The 20,464-nt window shown below is 40.8% G+C and overlaps 1 protein-coding gene and 1 pseudogene across 6 annotated transcripts; one reads left to right on the top strand and one right to left on the bottom strand.

Moving 5' to 3' along the window:
• The first annotated feature begins 1,782 nt into the window (after window positions 1–1,782).
• On the top strand, window positions 1,783–19,482 carry LOC144013369 (deoxyribonuclease-1-like). Of its 6 annotated transcripts, none has more exons than XM_077512119.1 (11): window positions 1,783–1,939; window positions 5,434–5,525; window positions 7,091–7,255; window positions 7,334–7,434; window positions 10,890–10,901; window positions 15,338–15,421; window positions 15,909–16,006; window positions 16,078–16,190; window positions 17,300–17,457; window positions 17,534–17,630; window positions 18,941–19,482. In XM_077512119.1, exons 2-11 carry the CDS (start codon window positions 5,496–5,498, stop codon window positions 19,064–19,066), a joined length of 984 nt encoding a protein of 327 aa, XP_077368245.1. In that variant the 5' UTR covers window positions 1,783–1,939; window positions 5,434–5,495; the 3' UTR covers window positions 19,067–19,482. The 6 variants fall into 6 exon arrangements, with proteins under 6 accessions (XP_077368245.1, XP_077368247.1, XP_077368244.1 ...); XM_077512121.1 differs by having other exon boundaries at window positions 5,431–5,525; window positions 7,334–7,422; XM_077512118.1 differs by having other exon boundaries at window positions 5,431–5,525.
• LOC144015006 (integrator complex subunit 5 pseudogene) lies at window positions 3,661–4,834 on the bottom strand (annotated as a pseudogene).
• Window positions 19,483–20,464: the final 982 nt, after the last annotated feature.

The following is a 20,464-nucleotide window of genomic DNA, read 5'->3' as shown; positions in this document are numbered from 1 at the left end:
AAAAGCTGATTGTTGGAGTATGTGGAAGTATTTCTCTAAGCAAGTTGTCACTTGCAAGGACACTCCAATTTTGTTTAATTAGATGTTTAATTGAATTAGCTTCGTTTAATTTAATTAGCTTCGGAGGTATGAGGTGTTACAAAATACACTTGATTTTCACTCGTTTTTTTTGTTTGGAAATCAACAAATTATTTCGATTTAGACCGTTTTCTGGGCGGCACAGTAGCTTAGTGGTTAGCATGTCTGCCTCCCAGTACTGAGGACTCGGGTCTGAGTCCAGGCTCCGGCCTTGCTGGGTGGAGTTTGCATTTTTCTCCCCGTGCCTGCGTGGGTCTTCTCAGGGTACTCCGGTCTCCTCCCACGTTCCAAGCTTTCAAGATTGTATTTCGGTCAGTAGGTTTTCTATAAATTACAGTATGAATATCTTCTTTATCATCTTTATAAATTTCTAAATCAAGAAAAGTGATTTCTGTTGCAGAAAATTGTGAACTCAAATTAAGATTTGTATTTGCGTTATTTAAATAGCCATGAAATTGAGATAATTCATCTTCTGATCCAGACCAAAATAGCAGCACATCATCTATAGAGCGTCCCCACCATATTATTTTATCAAGAAACATATTGCAATTAGAATAAACAAATCTCTCTTCCCAAAAACCCAAATATAAATTAGCATAATTGGGTGCAAAGCAAGCTCCCATTGCTGTGCCTTTCTATTGTTTGTACATTTGACTGAGAAACAGGAAAACATTATTGTATAAAGTCCACTTTGTTAGTTTCGCGATAAATCCAGCAGGTGGCAGTTGTTCAGAAGATCTTCTTTCTAAATAATGTGCAAGGGCCGTTGTTTTTAATTAATTTTTTTTTCTGTAAATATTAGCAATTTACCACAATAGCTTTCAGGCCATGTGACCTATTGACCCCAAATCAATGCTGCATCATAGTGGCATGTCTGAATGATGATGAACACCTCTTATTTTTTCATTGTAGACCTCCACTTATTTTTAATCATTTTTTTTCTGTAAATATTAGCTTTTGAGCTAAATAGCTTCCAGGCCATGTGACCTATTGACCCCAAATCAATGCTGCATCATAGTGGCATGTCTGATTGATGATGAACAGCTCTTACTTTTTAATTTTAGACCTCCACTCTTATTTTTAATTTTTTTTTTTCAACAAATATTAGCTTTTGAGCTCAATAGCTTCCAGGCCATGTGACCTATTGACCCCAAATCAATGCTGCATCATAGCGGCATGTCTGATACATGATGCACACCTCTTATTTTTCATTTTAGACCTCTACTTATTTTTAACATCTTTTTTTCTGCAAATATTTGCATTTTTGCTTAATAGCTTCTAGGTCATGTGACCTATTGACCCCAAATTAGTAATGGCTCATAGTAGCATGTCTGCTCGATGACCCACACCTCTTTTTTTTCTCCATTTCAACATTTCCTTCATTTTAAATTAACTTAATATTGTACATATCAATGTTATTGCTCAATATCACCACACAAGAGTGCATTCCCAGTGAAACGTGAATTGGTGCTGTGTTATAGTGAAACATCTTTTAAACTGTTAATTATAATAATAATAAACAAACATTTTAAACTGCGTTTGAATTCAATTTTATTTTTGACAAATTATCTTTTATTTTTTAAAACGGATGTCGTTCTACGTACCAGCGGATGTCGTTCTGCGTGCCAGAGTCTCTTCGCGCACACTACCGTAAATCTTAGAAAAGGGCGAACAGAAAAAAAAATGAAGTGCGTAAAAAGAGAAGGCGGTTACCGCAGTCTGGGGTGGGGTGGGTGTGTTGTTCCACGACTGTCAGGAAGTTGTGAACAGGTTGGGAGACAGAGATAGTCGCCAGCCTGTCAAGTTTTCGCTTCTCTTGCCCGACTCACCAACACCTGCCAACGCTGTACTTTGGGCTCAGGTAAGAACACTCGGAACTGAGCGTCATGCGCTTACCTTGCTGTCTACTTACTTGATGCTCTGACAGCAAAAAAATAAAAAATAAAAAATAAATAAGCGGAACAAACAAAGAGAGAGCAATTGCCCGCATTAAGGTGTAGCGACTTGCTTTATATTGTTCAATGTCTTCGATACAATTTTACAAACTGCCTTTTGTGTAATTTCCATCAAAACACAAATGTGAACAAATGCATGCAAACATTCTCTGCTGAGCAGAGCAACAATTGGGCGCGATTCATACAGAAGGTCAATTTAAAATTTAACTAACCAGTCCAGGTTGGTTTCGACAGAGCTAGATCGGGGCGATAACTAAATTAAATAGTAACGAGTTCCACTTGTTGGCTCGCTGTTGCGGAAGTGGCCTGCGCAGTAAGGGACATTGGTGTGATTGACATGTTGCCGAACAATAGAGCACTTTACATGTATTTATTTATTGGAATAAAAACATAGTAACTTTTGAAGAGATTCAACGTGTGTGTGTGTGTGTGGGGGGGGGGGGGGGGGGGGGGGTGTAACCGTCACTTGACGAATTCTGCCGCCTCCTCGTTGAAGTTGAGCTGGCTCGCTTGTCTTTGCCGCCACAAGCCCGAACACGCTTGCAAGCGCTGTCATTCACCGTTGAGCTGTCACACTTAAATTCCCTTATATGGAGGACCAAAACTGCCAAAATTCGAAATAAATAAATGACTACATAAATGTCTAAAAGTGAAAAAAAAAATTAATATAAAAAACTATAATTCGAAAATTATATGTAAAAAAAAATAAATATAATATAATATAAGTAAATACGTTTTTATTTTCACTTTGTCATTTATTTATGTATTTATTTAGACATTTATTTATTTATTTAGACATCTATTTGTAACGGAGTGATATATTTAGTATTAAATTATGGCGGAAGTGACGCAACGGCACGCAGTGGGACTTGGAGGGCGGCCCGTCACCTTTTTATTTAGTCATTTATTTATCTATTTATTTATCTATTTATTATTTATTTCGTCATTTATTTATTTATTTAGTCATTTATTTAGTCATTTATTTATTTTGAATTTTGGCAGTTTTGGGCCGTACAGCCAAGTCCAAATGTTATTCAAATGAGGGGGCGGTCCTAAGCGTGTCTTGGGTTGGGCTCCACCGTTGCCAGTTGCAGTAATTGGTTTTTGGAAACTTTATTTTAAAAATGTACCTTTTTCAACTCTTTCTTGGAGGCTCTTTTGTCAAACAAAACCTCAAGTTGCTAAAATAGCAAGATTATCAAAGTTACAGTTAGAAAACAGCCCCAAAACATTTCTATCGTAATTCAAGACATCTGACAACCATGGGATTTATTTTTTTTTTTCCAAGTGGTACAAATCCAAGTTTGCAATTTTAGCCAGCACGTAAACAAAGTTTAAAAGCAGGATACATTTTAAATTTGTACTGAATGATCCATGGTAGAAATGAAAGATTTTCATTATTGAAGCGGGATGAAATATAAATGTTCCATTTTGTTGTTGTTAAGTGCAGGTGAGTCAATATTCAGCACACTTTTCTTTTTCACAGAAACAACTGTTTAGAAAAGTATAAAGTCTAAGAATATAGTACAAAAGCTACACATGCACAAAGTCAATGCCAGTGACAGCCATGTTGCAGTCCACTTGTCGAGCAATGTAAGCCTCCCTCTACGCATGCTCCGACGTTTCTCTCAAAGCTGAAACCTCCAGCAGAGGTGTCCCAGTCTGTCGATGTTCTTATGCAGGACGCTGTGAATCGGCGACACGTAGCGTGCCGCGTCGCCGTCGCGGGAGAAATCCCTGCAGAAAAGCCCCTTGTCCGGGTTGAAGACGAACTTCTGAGGCATGGGCCCGTTGGCCCTCACGTACTCCCACACCGCCAGCAGCAGCAGCCTCACCTCAAATGGCGCCAGGTGCGCGAAAGCCTCGTGGACGTTGGCCAGCACGGGCGGCAGCAGCTGGCCCTCGCCCATGCAGGACACCAGAAGGCAGGAGGCCCGCAGGTGCCACGGCAAGTCTACGGACGAGGCCTCGCGAGACGCCTCCCAGTGCGCCAGCAGGGTGGCCAGGAGGCCTCTGAGCACGGCCGAGCAGTAACAAAGAGCCGGGCGTCCCGCCGCCACCACCTGGAGCAGCGTGAAGAGCACGGGGTGGGCCTCGAAGCAGCGGCGGATGTGAACGTCTCGTTCCACGGTGGTGCGGGCGTGCTCCTCCGGAGGCCACGACAGCTCGCCGTTGGCCACGTCCGGGCAGACGTTTTCCACCAGGGTGACGGCGACCACCTTGGCCGCCTCGGCGTTGATGGGCGGGAGCTCGTCGGGGTCGGCGGGTGGCCGCGAGCCGTTGAGGGCGGAGGAGCTACAACATTGGACCGCGACTGTCAGCAAGGTTTGGATGTTCAGGGTGACTCCGGACGGGTCAGGCTGAGTTGCCGCAGTCCGCATCTTCAATCCCTTTCCGATCACCCCGGCGTGAAACACGGACCACACGCTTCCCGAAAAGTTGACGGTCGTACCGAAGCGGCAGTTGATGTCCAACAAGGAGTCTCCCACGTCAGAGGATCCCGACTGGGATGGCACCGGTGCGCCTGACATGTCTGCAATCTGCCCCCCGAAGAGTTCGGCGTTGCCTTTGTGCAGCGCCCCCTCCACCAGCTGCTGAAGCACCGCCTTGAGAGTCAGCGGCGAGTACGCGGCCAAACGGGATAGCAGTTGGACCGAGCATCCGACCGCCTCGTCAGCCTGCCCCCCGCCCCTCCCCTCCCCGCCTCGCCGGCGCAGGGCGAGGAAGAAATGAGCGGCGGCAGCGCGCGAAAGCAAGAGGAGGTGCGCCGGAGAGGTCCACCGTTGCAAACTGCCTGTCATTGGTCGAGCGAGCAGCTGGGCGAGAAAGTTAAGTCTCGCAGGCTTGCAATGGACGACGATCGTGTCCACTGTCACCTCAACTTGCGACTTGAGTTGTTAGACAACAAATGAGAGCAGACAGTGGCCAAGATAGTCGTTTTAGTCGATAGTTTTATATAACACAATGGCAGAAAAAGTGTTCACCAGTCGGGCGATTGCTCACTAAGATGATGTTTGCCTTGGACATTTTCGAAGGATTGTTTTTTAAAAAAACAAAACAAAACAAAACAAAACAAACAAAAACATCCTTGGATTAGTTCTTTACAAAACATCAGGCAAAAAACACTTCTGAGAGAGAACATGAACCAAACAGGGCAAAAAAACGATGAGGACAGCAGTTACAAAGGTAAATGAGCATCATTTTTATTCTTTACTCATTTTTAGTTTTTTACATTACGCACAACTCTCATTTATTGTGCAATAATCTAATTGTAACATGTATTTGTTACTAGGGCTGGGTTCAAAATATCGATATATCGATATCGTATCGTTACGCCTTTTCATATCCCAATATCGATACATAAAACCATGTATCGATATATCGACCCCCTCCCCAGAAGCCAGTTGAGAGAGGCTCCAGCACCCTCGTGACCCTTGTGAGGAAAAGTGGTTCAGAAAATGGATGGATGGATGTCACAACAATATGAATGTCGTGAGTGTCAGTTTTTTTTTGTCACTTTATTTACACAGCCTGTACTGTGGTTGTAATTGATTTAAATTAGTATTTGTTTTTATAAGGCCATGTTAAATAAAAGATTATTAAAATTCTTAATGTAATTATTCATATTTTTACTAATGCATTAAATTAGAGTAAGAAGTTTCTACTATTTGCAGCATTGGTCATTTTGACTGTCTAAAATAGCTACTGCGTGAAGTCCTCAACTAAATCGAAAATTGTTGTGAATCGAATCGAATCGGGCTCTTGTGAATCGAATCGAATCGATTCTGTAAATCTGAATCGATACCCAGCCCTATTTGTTACAAGTTTTGATGCATTTTTATGCTTTATAAAACATTTATGTCTGAATTTTGGCAGGCTTGGAACGGATTAGGGCTTTTACATGGAAAATGCGTCTCTACTTACAGAATTTTCTACTTAAGAACATTTCTTCCAGAACCAATTAATTTCGTAAGTACAGGACCCACTGTATGTTCCGGTTCCTATCCTCTCTTATACATGAGGATTACATCCAGGGCCGGCGCTAGCCATTTTGGTGCCCTAAGCATAAATGTTTTGTGGTGCCCACCCTTTTTAGAGAAGGACTGATAGGGCACTATGTAAAAATTCTGGACATAATGTTAAAACTATGAATATGAAATGAGGAAATCTACTTAGCCTTAACATGATTATTATTATTATTTTCAAATGACACTTTTACCAGTACAATGCCGCTCTTGGCCGTTCCATATGAAACAATATTGTCTCGTCACATTCCATTTAACATACCGTATAATGAACGTGCTGGTCACAACCATTCCACTGCGGCGCTTTGGAGTGTTTTTGTTTTGTTTTTTGCTAACTGTGGTCATGTAAACGTAGCTGCTACAAAATAAACAAATCGTCATTGTCATACCTGCAAGTGACGCGCGAGCATCATCTCATTGTTTTTTCTTTTCCGCCCCCAATTCTTGATGCCTTTTTGATGACATGTCCAGATATCCAAGAATAAACTTCTGCCAAATTTGCGATTGAAGCATAAAAGTATACCCCACCCCCCTCCCCCTTTCCCTAGTAGTTTGTTTCGTTGGAGCAAAAGTGCACCCCGCATCCCTCCCCCTTTCCCTAATAGGAACAAACTACTAGGGGAGGGCGGGCACCAACGTAGACCAGCGATACCGCTCGTCGAGTAAATAATGCTAAGTTATTTTTTGTATTTTTTGTAAATATTAGACACTGATATTATAATTACTAATATGATTATTTTTACGGCCTTGATTTGTTTTTTGGTGCCCCCTTAGGCAGTTGGGGCCCTACGCGCAGTGCGTGGTAAGCGTATGCGGAGCGCCGTGTCTGATTACATCAGCCGGAACCATGGCCGCCATATGCTTTTTTAAATTCTTTTTTCGAGTGGGTGATTTCCGTGCTCGTCAGCGCCGCCACCTGGCGGTCGGGAGGGATGAAATTGAACCACACTTCCACTTGTGACCTTCCTACCATTCCATGTGACCCGACTTCTTTTCAATGCCACGAGGTCCACGTGTGTTTTGTTCCCACAGTTGACCATGAGGTGGCGTGTTCCTTGCCGTTGTCTCTTGCCGGCCTTCCTGTGTGTGGCGGTTTGGGGCGGGGCCATCTCGGCGTTCAGGATCTGTGCCTACAATCTGCAGAAGCTTGACTCACAGAAGGCGTCAAACAACAGAGTGCTGCACACAATCACGCGGGTGCGTACTTGACACAAACGCAACCACGCGCTCGCACGCCGACGTTTGACGTGCTAAAAAAAGTGCGCCTTTGTACAGATCGCATCTCGTTGTGACATCATACTCCTCCAGGAAGTGATGGCTTCTGATAGCTCCTCCATCAAAAGTCTGCTGGCGTCACTCAACAGGTACAGTAGAAGGTACTGATTTAAGCCAGACCGACTTGGACTACCACCTCCCGTCATCGTTCGGTTAGCGGTGAGCGCTTGTGAACGCGGGCCCACTTTGCTGCTGTTACGCGCACTTCTTCGTGTGATGTTTTGGTGGCGTTTTCACTTCTTGTCAGCAATAGTGCTGTCACTAACAACTTTTTTTTTTTTTTAAATGGAGTATTTCGACTTTTTTTTTTTTGGTTGCTATGTCCGTCCATCCATTAGTAGATCCGCATATCCTCACAACATTTACAGTATATACAGTCAAACCTCGGTTTTTCAACATAATCCATTCCAGAAGGCTGTTCCAAAAGCGAATTGTTCAAAATCCAAAACAATTTTTCCCATTATAATTAATGTAAATAATTTTAATCCGTTCCAAGTCTTAAAAAAAAAACTAACTTTTTTTTTACTATTTTACACCATAAACTGCACTGTATACCTTTTACCATAAATAGAAAAGGGTAGAAATAGACACTGTTTTATTTTAATAGAAGATATCCTATCTAAAATGATGGAAAAAAAAACAAACAAAATGCACTTGCTTTCTTTGGACCCATGATTAGGGGCTAATACATGATGCAAAACCCCCCAAAAAAGTCAGATTTGCGTAAATAACAATGAACAGGTCTGCTCTGAACGAACTTTGAACACGAATGTGCTACGGCGGAAGCATCCTGGGCATTCGAGTTAGCTCGACTCCCGAGTGAGTCGCGTTCAGGTGCGCTCGGCTTTTTCTCCCGATTGAGTCGCGTTCAGGTACGTTCGGCTTTTTTTTTCAGTTTAGTCGAGAGACGATTTTTTTGGACGAGTTCTGAGACATAAAATTCTCAAATTTTCTGTTCGAAAACCGATTAGGTCGAGAACAGAAGCGTTCGAAAACCGAGGTTTGACTGTGAATCATTTGTGAGTTATGTTTGAGGCTAAGAAATTCAGGTTGTTTTTAAACGGTTGCGCAAACACTCCCCTTAGTTACGAGGCATACTGGCTAATAATTGCTTATTTTCATACACTTCTATTGCAATTTTGACTTTTGTGCTGCTTGGTAATGAAACGAGAGACCTCAAGAAGGCTATTTGTGGAGAAATCTCAAAATGGACAAACAAAGTCCAACTGTCTAATATTGTCCATATCTCTCGATATCCTCCCGACATGTGGACCCTTTTGCCGGAGCGGGTCACATGTTAAGTCACAAATATTAAGTCGGTGTCACAAATGGTGCGTTTGAGTTGACTCAAGTTGCTAAATTTGAACAGGAAGCCACACATTGTTGTCAGCCAGTCTAGGTTGAGAATGCATCTACAGGTGGGTAAGGAGAAAAAAAAAAAAAAAGTAAGATAAAATAATTGTTGTGGTCTGCGGTCACAACCGGCTTCCAAACCATAAGCGAGTCAAAAAGGAAGAGGCTTGGAGAATGGGAAGTGAGGAAAGTGGCGTATTTTCCAACTTTATTTCATTGTTTACAGCCGTGGAACCGTGAACCAGTGGCGATCCCGTCCTAGTAAGCTATTGGGCGGCGCTTGCCCGACCTCTTCAAAATAAAATCATTGAAAATATTTCTGTCAGTGTCCTCTTAAAATACAATACCGTAGTTCTACTGTTTTGGTCTTCAATTCCTGGGAACGGAGAAGTCGACAGTTTGTTTCGCGCATACACAAAGAGAAATCAATTGTGTTAGTTCCGTGAACGTTTTGAATGGCAAAAAAGCTGTCGGTCACGCAGCCTATGTGACGCATAGGCATGCGCAACAGTGGCTTATCCCAATGAGTGCCCTTTTCCCGGAGAACTGTTGAGGAAAGGAAGTGTAACGAACTAAGTGGGGTTGCCATTTACGTCGAGCAATATGATGTCTGATTGTTAGTGAACGCAACACAGGTCTCGCGGGAGGGGAGGAGGCGTGCAGTTCAGTTGTACTTTTGTTCCTGCTAGCATCGAGAGCTGTTGTACTGTGCTGGTTATATTGTAACTAGCACCGGCTAGCAGTCAGTGGCTTTGCGTCCCGGAGATAGAGGGCCGGCAAACGGCCATATTTCGTGCGCGAGGAGGCTCCAGCGTTCTCGGCCGTGCCCCGCGGTCCTCCGGCACGCTCCAGGAATGCTCCAGCGAAAATATCATTTCAAGTGGTCGTCCGACTGGAGTAATCATCGCGAAAACGGGGACGAATTTCGTGAATTTCTTGTGGCCTTTCTGCGATGTCATTTTTGTCCCTTCTCCGGTTGAGTTTACATCATGGTCACGAGCCAGTTCCGAATACTGTAAATTGTAAAACGAACTGGCAAATGGTGATTTTGTCACTTCATACACCACGGAACTGGTTACATTACAGTGTGTGCGCGTCAACCTGCGTCAGTCCTGAACATTTCCGCTTTAATTTTATACATACACAGCGGTATAAAATAATATTTAATAGGGGTGTGAATTGCCTAGTACCTGACGATTCGATTCGTATCGCGATTCACAGGTCACAATTTGATTCCATACCGATTAATCCCGATACGAATTTATGAGTCGATTGTTGCGATTTTTTTTCATTCAAATTTAGAAAATACTAATCAGTCAACTTGTAGAGTGTAAGATTTGTATGAAAATGTATTATTTATTTATCTGAAGCTTCAGTCTTATAGAGGTTGTAATCAGTTTCATGTTTGAACAGCATTAAAATCAAATATTAAGGCTTAATGTTCCGTTCATATAACATTCTTCCTTGCTTAAGGTGTGAACCCGAACCCGAAGTCAGACGTTTTGTTGAATATTTTTCCATTAAAAAATGGAAGTTTAAAAATCGATTCAGACGCCTATTGAATCGATTCGAGAATTGCGCAATGTAGTATCGCGATATATTGCCGAATCGATTTTTTTTTTTAACACCCCTATTGAAATTAATAATAAAAATAGCCCAAATATTTTCCAAGAAACAGTGATGCAATCAAAGAATCCTTATCTGCTTTAATGAGCTATCTGCAGTTTCGCTGTACAGGTTTGTGTGTACATAGCGAGCCGGTCTGCCACTGTGGGCTATCGAATCATTTTAGAATTGATTATCCTATTGATTATTGCATCGAATAATCGAAAAATCCGGCCCCCACCCCAATATGTTTTTCTTCATCCACTCCGGTGGAACACGAGTTGAACTGAGCGGATATAACTACTAATGATTTATTATCTTTTGTGCATGAGCATTATTGAAATCCACATCCCAATACTTATTCCATAGCTCCGGAGGTCATTTTTCCGTCAGAGGTCATAGCAATCAATAGTAACACATTGACAGCGGAAACGATCGTACCTCCTGACCTTCCACCTACAAATGCTTTGACGTGATACTGTTCGTGTGGTCCATGAGTTTTGTCAGAATACAGTAACCGCTGTGCAACCCACAAGGTGCTGGTCGTGACCTTTAACCCTTGTAATGATGTTCATGTCTGCTTTCTGACCCTCAACAGGGAAGCTCAAAGGTATGATGGCATCTCCGAGCATGCGTCGTCGCAAGCTTTCCACAATAAGCCTGATAATCGAATCTACTAATCTGATTGGCTGCAATTGCACATATATCACATGACCTGCCAATGCAACATATCAGCTGACTTTGAAGCCGTCGATTGTGTTATGCGATGTGTACTTCTAAAACATCCTATTGATACTTGTTCAAATTAGGACCTTAGAAACCTGTGTGTGTGCGTGTGTCCCTATTTTGAGTATCCTGAAAAGAATGGTCTATGTTTCTATTAGGGATGCACGATAATATCGGTGGCCGATAATTATCGACCAATTTGACGTCAAACAGATAATTTTCGTTGGATTTCTTTATTACCGGCAATTATTAACCAATTTGTCGTCATACATAAACCAGATAATGAAGACCTCGTGTTCACAGACAAACATGCGGGTGAAAAATATGGTTATTTTAACACTCAAATTTGAGTCTAATCTTGCATCGTGCGCCTTTTAATGATTATTATTATTTTTATTTTTTGCTTAAAAACAAAATACAGTTTTGAGCATTGAACGTTTTAACTAGTGTTGTTCCGATACCGATACTGGTATCGGCAGAGGTGCCGATACTGCATTAAAACAGCGGTATCGGTATCGGTGAGTACTCACAAGTAACATGCCGATACCATTAATTCCAACGCTAATATAGGATTTTGGATGCAGCATCTTGTGTCTTGCTGGTGCACGACATTCACTGATATGTGACATGTTCACTGCATGCCCATCTAAGATCTCCTATTGGCCCTTGAATGCTCTCAACCAATGGCAGGACAGCTTTTTCATGTTGAGGAAAAAAAAACTTAAGTATCGGTATGATATCGGTATCGGCCAATACTGCAAAGCTGGTTATCGGAATCGGTATCGGGGGCCAAAAAACGGTATCGGAACAACACTATTTTTAACACAACCTCCTAACTTGGAATTGGGTTTGTCAGTTTGTTTTTTTTCTTGGTCAAAGAACAATTATAAATAAATGAAGAGCAGTTATAAAGAGCACGACTGCTCTATCCCAAAACCGTGATCAAGCTTCACCAAATGTGCACTTCTCTACTCATCCCCGAATCGTACTCTTAAAAATATCAAACTACCGGTTGTACGAAACACACAAAACACGCAGTGAACATGCGCAAATGCACACACAAACGTACGCAATATGTGGCGTGAAATTATTTATCGTTAAACCACAGTTGCAGTACATTTTGAATTGAATTCGTTTTCATTTACTGCTTACTTTGTTAATGTTGACTATCGGTAAGTTGTCCTAAAAAAAATGCATTTTCCACATCCTTTTGGATTGATATTATGCTTTTTCTTTTAAAAAAAAAAAAAATGCTTAGTTTCCAGTCGTTATCGTATCTTTATCAAGAATATCTGGCATAAACATCGAGAAATGAAATTTTGTCCACATCGGCTTGCCCTAATTCAGTGCTTCTCAAATAGTGGGGCGGGCCCCCCCCCAGGGGGGCACGAGGCTCCATCAAGAGGGGCGCGTTTGACCTCGGGGAACATGCTTTTTTTTTTTTTTTTGGTGATGTTTTTTACTGTCCTTGAATAAAGTGCAATTGCACCTCCACTGCATTAGGGGGCAGTGGCGATCTCATTATTGGCAGAGTGTGCGCGGGGAGCATTCGCTCGGTGGTGGAAGGGTTTTGTTTGCACTGAGCATGCGCGCTTTGCACACAGCAAAAAAATAAATAAAAATAAAAATATATAAATCACAAATTATTTGATATAATTTGGTTTTGCAGGTTAGTTTTTTTTTTTTTTTTTTTTTTAATATTGTGCTCCTGAGTTAATGTTGGTATCAGTTTGAATGCATTATTATTTATTGATTTTATGTCATTTAATTTTTCCGTATCATATGGTTTGACATGGTCAGTCAAAAAATGTTTATAGTTTAATTAAGGATTAAATTTTATTTTTGAATTTCAGACGCACTTTAAATCTTTTCTGTTACAGTTAATAAAGCTATTCTTTGTTGTAAGTTGGTCCATATTTATTTCTTTTTTTATTCTCATACGTTAATACGGATAGTGTTATGCAGAGGTGTGCTTAGAGCAATTTTATAGACAAATGATACAATTTATAGTCGCGGGAGGGGCGAGATGTTTTCTTCTTACGGGGGGGCGGGCATGACAGAAAATAATTGAGAAGCACTGCGCTTATTATCGTGCATCCCTATGGAACCATTATTATCGTTATTATCATTAACAATCATCATCATCATCAATATTTGGCTTCATTTAACCCCGCCCCTGACTAACAAGCTCACTAACGGCAGCCATGCTGCTTCTACTCAGTGATTGGTTGGTGGAAGGGCTCGACCTGTACTTGGTCAGTGCAAACGCTCGCATGTGTGATTGTCTATCGGACCAATTGTGGACTCTCGTCACCTCTCAGGGTGGGGGGCTCGCGTGGGTGGTGATGGGCGTTGTTTATGACAAACAATCATGTCATCATGTGTCAGCGTTTCGTTTCCAATAGGATGGGGAAAGGTGGAGTGGTTCTCAAACTGGGGTGTCTGTGTGCCTTAAATTGGGAGTTTGTCAAATGATCTACAATAAATTATGTTGTATTGTTCTTTGGAAAAAAAAAAAGTGCATACATACAGGACTGTCTCAGAAAATGAGAATATTGTGATAAAGTCCATTAGTTTCTGTAATGCAATTAAATAAGCAAAATATTGCAGGCCTTTTATTGTTTTAATATTGCTGATTATGGCATTATTTTTTTACTTGGTCTGAGGAAATATTCTAATATTTTGAGATAGGATATTTGAGATTTCTTAAGCTGTAAGCCATAATCAGCAATATGAAAATAATGAAAAGGCTTGCAATATTTCAGTTGATTTGCAATGAATCCATTTTTGCTTATTTAATTGCATTACAGAAAATAATGGACTTTATCACAATATTCCCATTTTCTGAGACAGTCGTGAACTTAATTCTGATCAGTGCCCCAATAAAACAAACCAATTACTGTGAAATGCCATGAAAAACGCGCATGCATATGTTACGGCCGCACAAAATCACCCTTTAAAAGTCGTTAAAAAACAGTTTTCCTGACTTTACACACTAATGTATAATATTCATTTGCTGGTGTCGTTTATTACACTATTTTTTTTTTTCAAGTGTCAGGTTTTTTTTATGGTTTGAGTAATTCTGGGCAGCTGAGTGTAAAAACGACACCTGCTTCTTTGAATTGGCACTAGTTTTAGAGACATTAATATTTTTGACGATAATTAAATTGGAGCTATAAATAAAATGCTTATTTATGCTCTAATAAGTTAAACAAGCTTGTTGTTTACTGTTAATATTGCCTGAATTTTGAGAATTTCAGCTTGATTTTCACATGAAATACTATTTGCATATAGAAGACTCTCTGTGATAATGATTTCAATCTTTCAAAATATTGCATCAAGAATGGAAAAAATATTGTATGAACATGCTTGAAAAGACAGACACAGCCTCAAAGTTGTCACATTAAGAGAAGAAAAATGTCGATATTTGCACATTTTTAGCACCTTTGTTGAACAAAAATATGGAATATCACAGAAAGTAGCACCAATTCAGCAAAAACAATATCATGTTGTGCAAAATACTCTAAAACCATTGAAGCTTTGAGCGCACCAAAATGTTTTTGACCAGTGTTATCAGAGTAAATAATAACGAAACATAGCAATAAATAAATGTTTTTACGTCCAGGTTAGAAACTGCCCCCCCCATACCAGTGACGAAGAACTTTCAAATCCTTTTGAACTCTTTTACTGTCACACGTTACTAAAAAAACAAAAAACAATGCCAGCGGATTTCTAGCATTTTAACTCATTTTTCGAAGCAAACAGAATATTGTGTTCTTTTGCTACGTAAACAACATGGCTACCACATGAAAGATCACATTCCATTCTTTCATTAGAAAAAAAATATTTTTCTACCTTATTACCCTCAAATTAGGTTTAATGTTACAAAGGCTTCGATCATTCACGTCAAACTTGAAAACGTTTTATTTCATCAGATTGCGTCATGTTTCATTGTAATTTGCAGCTCTAGTTAGGGCCCCAGCAGCTACCGCTGCCATCTCCTGGCCATAGTTAGTGTGTGTTTTAACAACTCGTTGACGTCACTTAACGTTTATGGCGGCATACATCGAGATTTTATTAAACGTTATTAAACGTTTTTGGCGGTCAAAGAGTTAAAATCATGTTTTCCAAAATTTTGTTCTTGCACTGTCTGCTCTTTTAGGAGTTTCAGTAAGCTGCTTTTGATCTCTTAACTTTGCTTTTAAATGTCTTTCACAAGACGTATTAGTGAAGAAGCACACACATCGACAAATGGCGATTGTGTACGTGTGAGACATTTGTGTGGTTCCTGCTGAGTACTTGTGTTTGTGTTGTTTGGAGGTATGACGGTTACCACTACAGCTCAGTGTCCAGCTCCAGTCTGGGGAAGCCGGATGACCTTCAGAAGTACGTTTTCATCTACAGGTGAGATACCGTCACTGTTTTCCAAAATGCACCGCCTCATGTTGTGTAACATGTTTAGTAGTACACATAGTAGGGATGTAACGATATAGCGCAATATCGGGATATTAAAACTGCCACAATATCGTCGTCGTCATGTTCAACGATATGGACAAATTGAAATTTGAAAGGCAATATTTGATGCCCCGCCCCCGTCATATAGTATTTCAGAAAGTGGGGATTTTTACCCCAGTTGTTGTCCCACGTCTTGAGGTGATACATGCCAAATTTGAAGTCAATCAGATGAAAAATGTTTGCAAAGGGGGAAAAAGCATGACCACAGTGAATGATTCCACTCTCGTTTTAGTCAAATAAGCAAGATATTTCCCCTGGTTTTAAATAGTAGCTTCAACCAGAGAAAAATATCATGTCACTCACTTCGCAAAAAATTGAGATCAGTCTGCTTTTGCGTTTTAACTCTTAAAGTTTGATCCCGATATTTTGTTGTCAGGACAGAGACCGTGCATGTGAAGGGTCAGCATCAGTATCAGGGCCAGAATCATTTTGTCCGAGCGCCGTTTGCCGTTTACGTCCACAGCAACACAACTGGTAAGTAAGCAACCCGAGAACCATTTTCATTGTGTTTTTGTTGTTTTCCGAAAACCGCTTTTTGTTGCCAGCTATCAAGAATTTTGTTCTGGGCGGGCTGCACGCTGACCCAAGCAGCGCCGTCCAGGAGATCGACCGCCTGTATGATGTTTTCAAACAAGTACTAAACAAATGGAACGACAAGGTGACTTCCACACTTCCTTGTTGACCACCCGACGACTGCTTCAAGGGATACTTTACTTTATTTTGCCATTTTTGGTAGTTAAACATGAATATTTTGTCTATAATTTGATGCTTTTATTATTTTTCACGTACAATTAGTACCTTTTAAAAAACACATTTTGCAACTTGCTGTCGACTGAAAATGACATCACAAGGGCTCAGGTAACCAATCACAGCTCAGGTTTGGTCATGTGACATTCACAAGCTGCGCTGTGATTGGTTACCTGAGCCCTTGTGATGTCATTTTCAGGCGACAGCAAGTTTAAAAATGTGTTTTTAAAAGGTACTAATTGTACGTGAAAAATAACGAAAGTATCAAATTAATTATAGATAAAATATGAACTTTTTATTCCTATAATGGGCTAAATAAGTGAAGTATGTCTTTCATGAACTAACACCTCCATACGAGAGTGACCAACTGTTTTGTAACGCGCGCATGCAACTCAATTCATGCCTCCCGCAAATTGAGGCCGTGTCCCGCAAAATCGATGCTTTCTCAAAAAAAAAAAAAAAAAAAAAAAAAAAAAAAACATGGTCACAATATCGCCCTCAGCTCGAGGAAACCACATTATTTACAGTCGTATGAAAAAGTTTGGACACCCCTGACAATTTTAAAGATTTTCCTTCATAAATCATTTGTCGTTTGTGTCAGCAATTTCATTTCAATTAAATATATCATATAGCAGATGAACACGGTGATATATAGTTTATTGGATTTACCGAAAGTGTGCAATAAATATTTTTTTTTAAAAAGTCAGTTAATTCATTTGGGCACCAAATTTTCTGTTTTTTTTTTTAAAAGTAACATTCATGGTCGTGGGGAGTCAGTTTACTCACATATTAACGTTTTCCGCTTCCATTCCGACGTGAACTTTCTGTGAAAATATGCTGACCGGTGTTAGAACCGCACGCCACTGGGCTGTTTTTGCCTCCAGCTAAGCCCCGCCCTTTAATTAAATTGCGACACATTGTTTACAAACTTTGAAGGGGTCCATACAACAAACACGGAGCAATTACAGAACTTTATGTGCAGCAAATACCCGTCCCATGTGTGCGTGTGCGTGTGCGCAGAACGTGATGTTCTTAGGAAATTTCCACGCTGGCTGCGCTTACATGACACGCCGTGACAAAAAGAACATCCGACTCGTCACCAACACCAGCTTCTCGTGGCTCATCGGAGACAAAACGGACACCACCATCACGGACGAGACGAGCTGCGCATATGATCGGTAGGCGTGTCCGTGCGGGGGTGTTCGTGCGTGCTGAGCTGATGTTTGACGTATGGCGTTGCATCTTGTGCCGCAGGATCGTCGTGCACGGGAAGTCTTTCCTGAAAGCCATAATGCCGTTCTCCGCCAAAGTCTTCAACTTCCCTCAGGAGTTCAAACTGACCAGGACAACAGTAATGCACGCCTCTGTTATTGTCATGCGTCCGTGTCTGTTTACATATTTTTTGATACCATTCTTCACATTTACTCGGTATACTATTAAGTAGGGATGTAAGGGCAACATCGTGATATTGTGATATTAAAACTGCCACAATATCGTCATCGTCATGTTCACAATATTTAAAGGGAACACATCTGTTTAAAAAGTCAGGTTGATTTTCATTTGTGCAGTTCTAGCACCCTCTGGTGGCTAGTTTATTAGTGCAATTTAATTTTCATTAGCGATGTTTTGGCCTTCTAAGTTTAAAATCTGTGCTAATTGTCAGATGAAGGGGAACGAAATATGCTTGTGAAGCGTCAATATGTGGAGAAACTCAATTAGCATTAGCAAGTAAGTGCCTCAATATTATTAGAAATTGTAGGTGGTTTATATGCATTGCGCAATATTATGCTTTTTTGGTTTGAGGTTGTTTTTTTCTTAAAATATTGTGACCTTTTTTTTAAAGACGCAGTCTGCCGGTTTCACTCAGAAAAATGCACTTTTTAAATACAAGATTTAAACAAACAAACTACTACAAACTAGATCTGGGCTTTTCTTCACGTGTGGTGGTGATTTTGTCCTAAACCCCTCTATTTTGCCATTTTGTGTTTGTTTTGTAACCAGCGGGACGTTTCTGCGGAAAGGCCGAGTTTACACCCCTCCAGCCAATCGCAGAGCGGGGGGGGGGGGTCGTGTCCCAAACGGTGCCGGGCGTGACGTCACTCCCGCAGCAATTTGAAAGCACGCGCGGATTTTTTTTTTCTTCACTCACTCATTCACACACGTGAGTGAGTGAGTGAGTGAGTGAGGAAAAAAAACAATCCGTGCGTGCTTTCAAATTGCCGCGGGAGTGATGTCACGCAGCCGACACGTTCACCTGGGCCCGTTTGCATTAATTCACCTAAAACCGAATAAAAATCCCATTACCCTTCACCTTAACCGGATATTTCAGGAGACCAGAGGAAAGGTCAAAGAAAAGATAAATCAAAGTGAAATCCAGCACCTCCTGCCATCCACATGGTTACAAAATCAAGAGTCTTACGCCAACCCCAGAAACCTCTAAATTCCAACAGATCAAGGAGATCTCAAGAGACCAGAGGAAAAACTAAAGAGAGGAAGGATAGATGAGGCAGGGTGAGATCCACAGCACATCCAGTCCATCAAAGTGAAATTTTGGACCTCAGTCCACACACAAGGCGCACCTCACTATTAGGCGCACCGTCAATTTTTGAGAAAATTTAATTTGAGTTGCTTTTACTGAGTCTCAGGTCTTTTGTCTTGCAGGCTCTGCAGGTGAGCGAGCACTTTCCTGTGGAGGTGAGCCTCAAGAGCTCAGCCCTGCTCCTTCAAGCCACGCCGCTCCTGCTTCTACTTACCGTCACCCTCGGCTGCTTGCTGTTGTCTCTGTGAATTCCCCTTTTGTTTCGTTTGATTGGCCACCTCACGGGGGAGTCTTGTATCACGAGACCACTCGCGCAAAGTGTGCGCTGAATCGCAACTTCCTGTTATCGGAATTGTCCTGTTCTGAATGAGATTTGTGGACGTGCTACTCTACTCCTAATGGACACTGATTAATAAAAAAAAATATATATATTTATATATAAACTGTCACTGTAAATAAATCAGTCATTTATTTTGGAAAATTTGTGGGTGCACTTGGTCTATTTTGTACTAATCATAAGAGAAAAATTCACCAAAGGTGTCACTAAAACCTCAACAAGTAGTTTTAATTATTTACTTTGTGTGGCAGAATGATTTTTTGTAAGCACATTTACCTTGTTGACCTTTTAATGTTTTGTGAAATAAAATGAGAATATTTAAAAATATCAAGTGTTTTTTTGTTTTGTTTTGAGTAGTACTTTTACAGCAGTGCTTCTCAAATAGTGGGGCGGGCCCCCCCCATGGGGGCGCGAGGCTCCATCAAGGGGGGCGCATTTGACCTCGGGGAACATGCTTTTTTATTTTTTATTTTTATTGTATTTTTTTTTTAACTGTCCTAGAATAAAATGCAGTTGCAACTCCACTACATTAGGGGGCAGTGGCGCTCTCATTATTGGCAGAGTGTGCACAGGGAGCATTCGCTTGGTGGTGTTGGGGTTTTGTTTGCACTGAGCATGTGCACTTTGCACACAGCAAAAAACAAAAAAAAAAACACAAAAATCTGCGCAAGTTATTTTATATTTTTGTTTTGCAGGTTAAAGTTTTTTTTTTTTTTTTTTATATTGTGCTCCTTGATGAGAAACAAAGAAAGTTGCACAGAGGGACAGAAAGCAATAATCCGGCAAAACACACACAATTCTCAGACTGCACCTACAGACAGTGAATTGATCTGATTGGTTGTAGCAAGTAAAGGACTAAAGAACATACGTCCAGACATCACCTAAAGGATTAAAAATTGACATCACATAGCCTAAAATTAGTTCAAACTAGAAGATGGTTATATGATGGTTACATCAGTTCAAAACAGACACTTGGCCTCACGGTCGTGAACCCAATTTAACAGGTCATGAACTCAAACTTAGCCCTGGCGTGACCCCAGACATGACAGTCATTACATTAATACTTTCAAGTCAATACATTAATACTTTTTAAAACTCATTTTACCCCCAATAAAATAAAAATAAAAAAAATAAAAATGAAAAACGCTGATAAATATCCACACTGTGATTTTTCCATGTGACACGGGGGGCTTCACCCCCCAAAACAAATAAACAAAATATTAAAACCATATTGAAAAAAAATCCGTGAATATGCGAAACCGCGGGTGCCGAACCATACAGCTGTAAGCACGATGATAATTTTTGTCCT

This window comes from Festucalex cinctus, chromosome 2, assembly GCF_051991245.1.
Source record: "Festucalex cinctus isolate MCC-2025b chromosome 2, RoL_Fcin_1.0, whole genome shotgun sequence".
Taxonomy (NCBI): Eukaryota; Metazoa; Chordata; class Actinopteri; order Syngnathiformes; family Syngnathidae; genus Festucalex; species Festucalex cinctus.
Note: the sequence above shows the minus strand (reverse complement) of the source record. Positions and strands in the feature narration are given on the sequence as shown.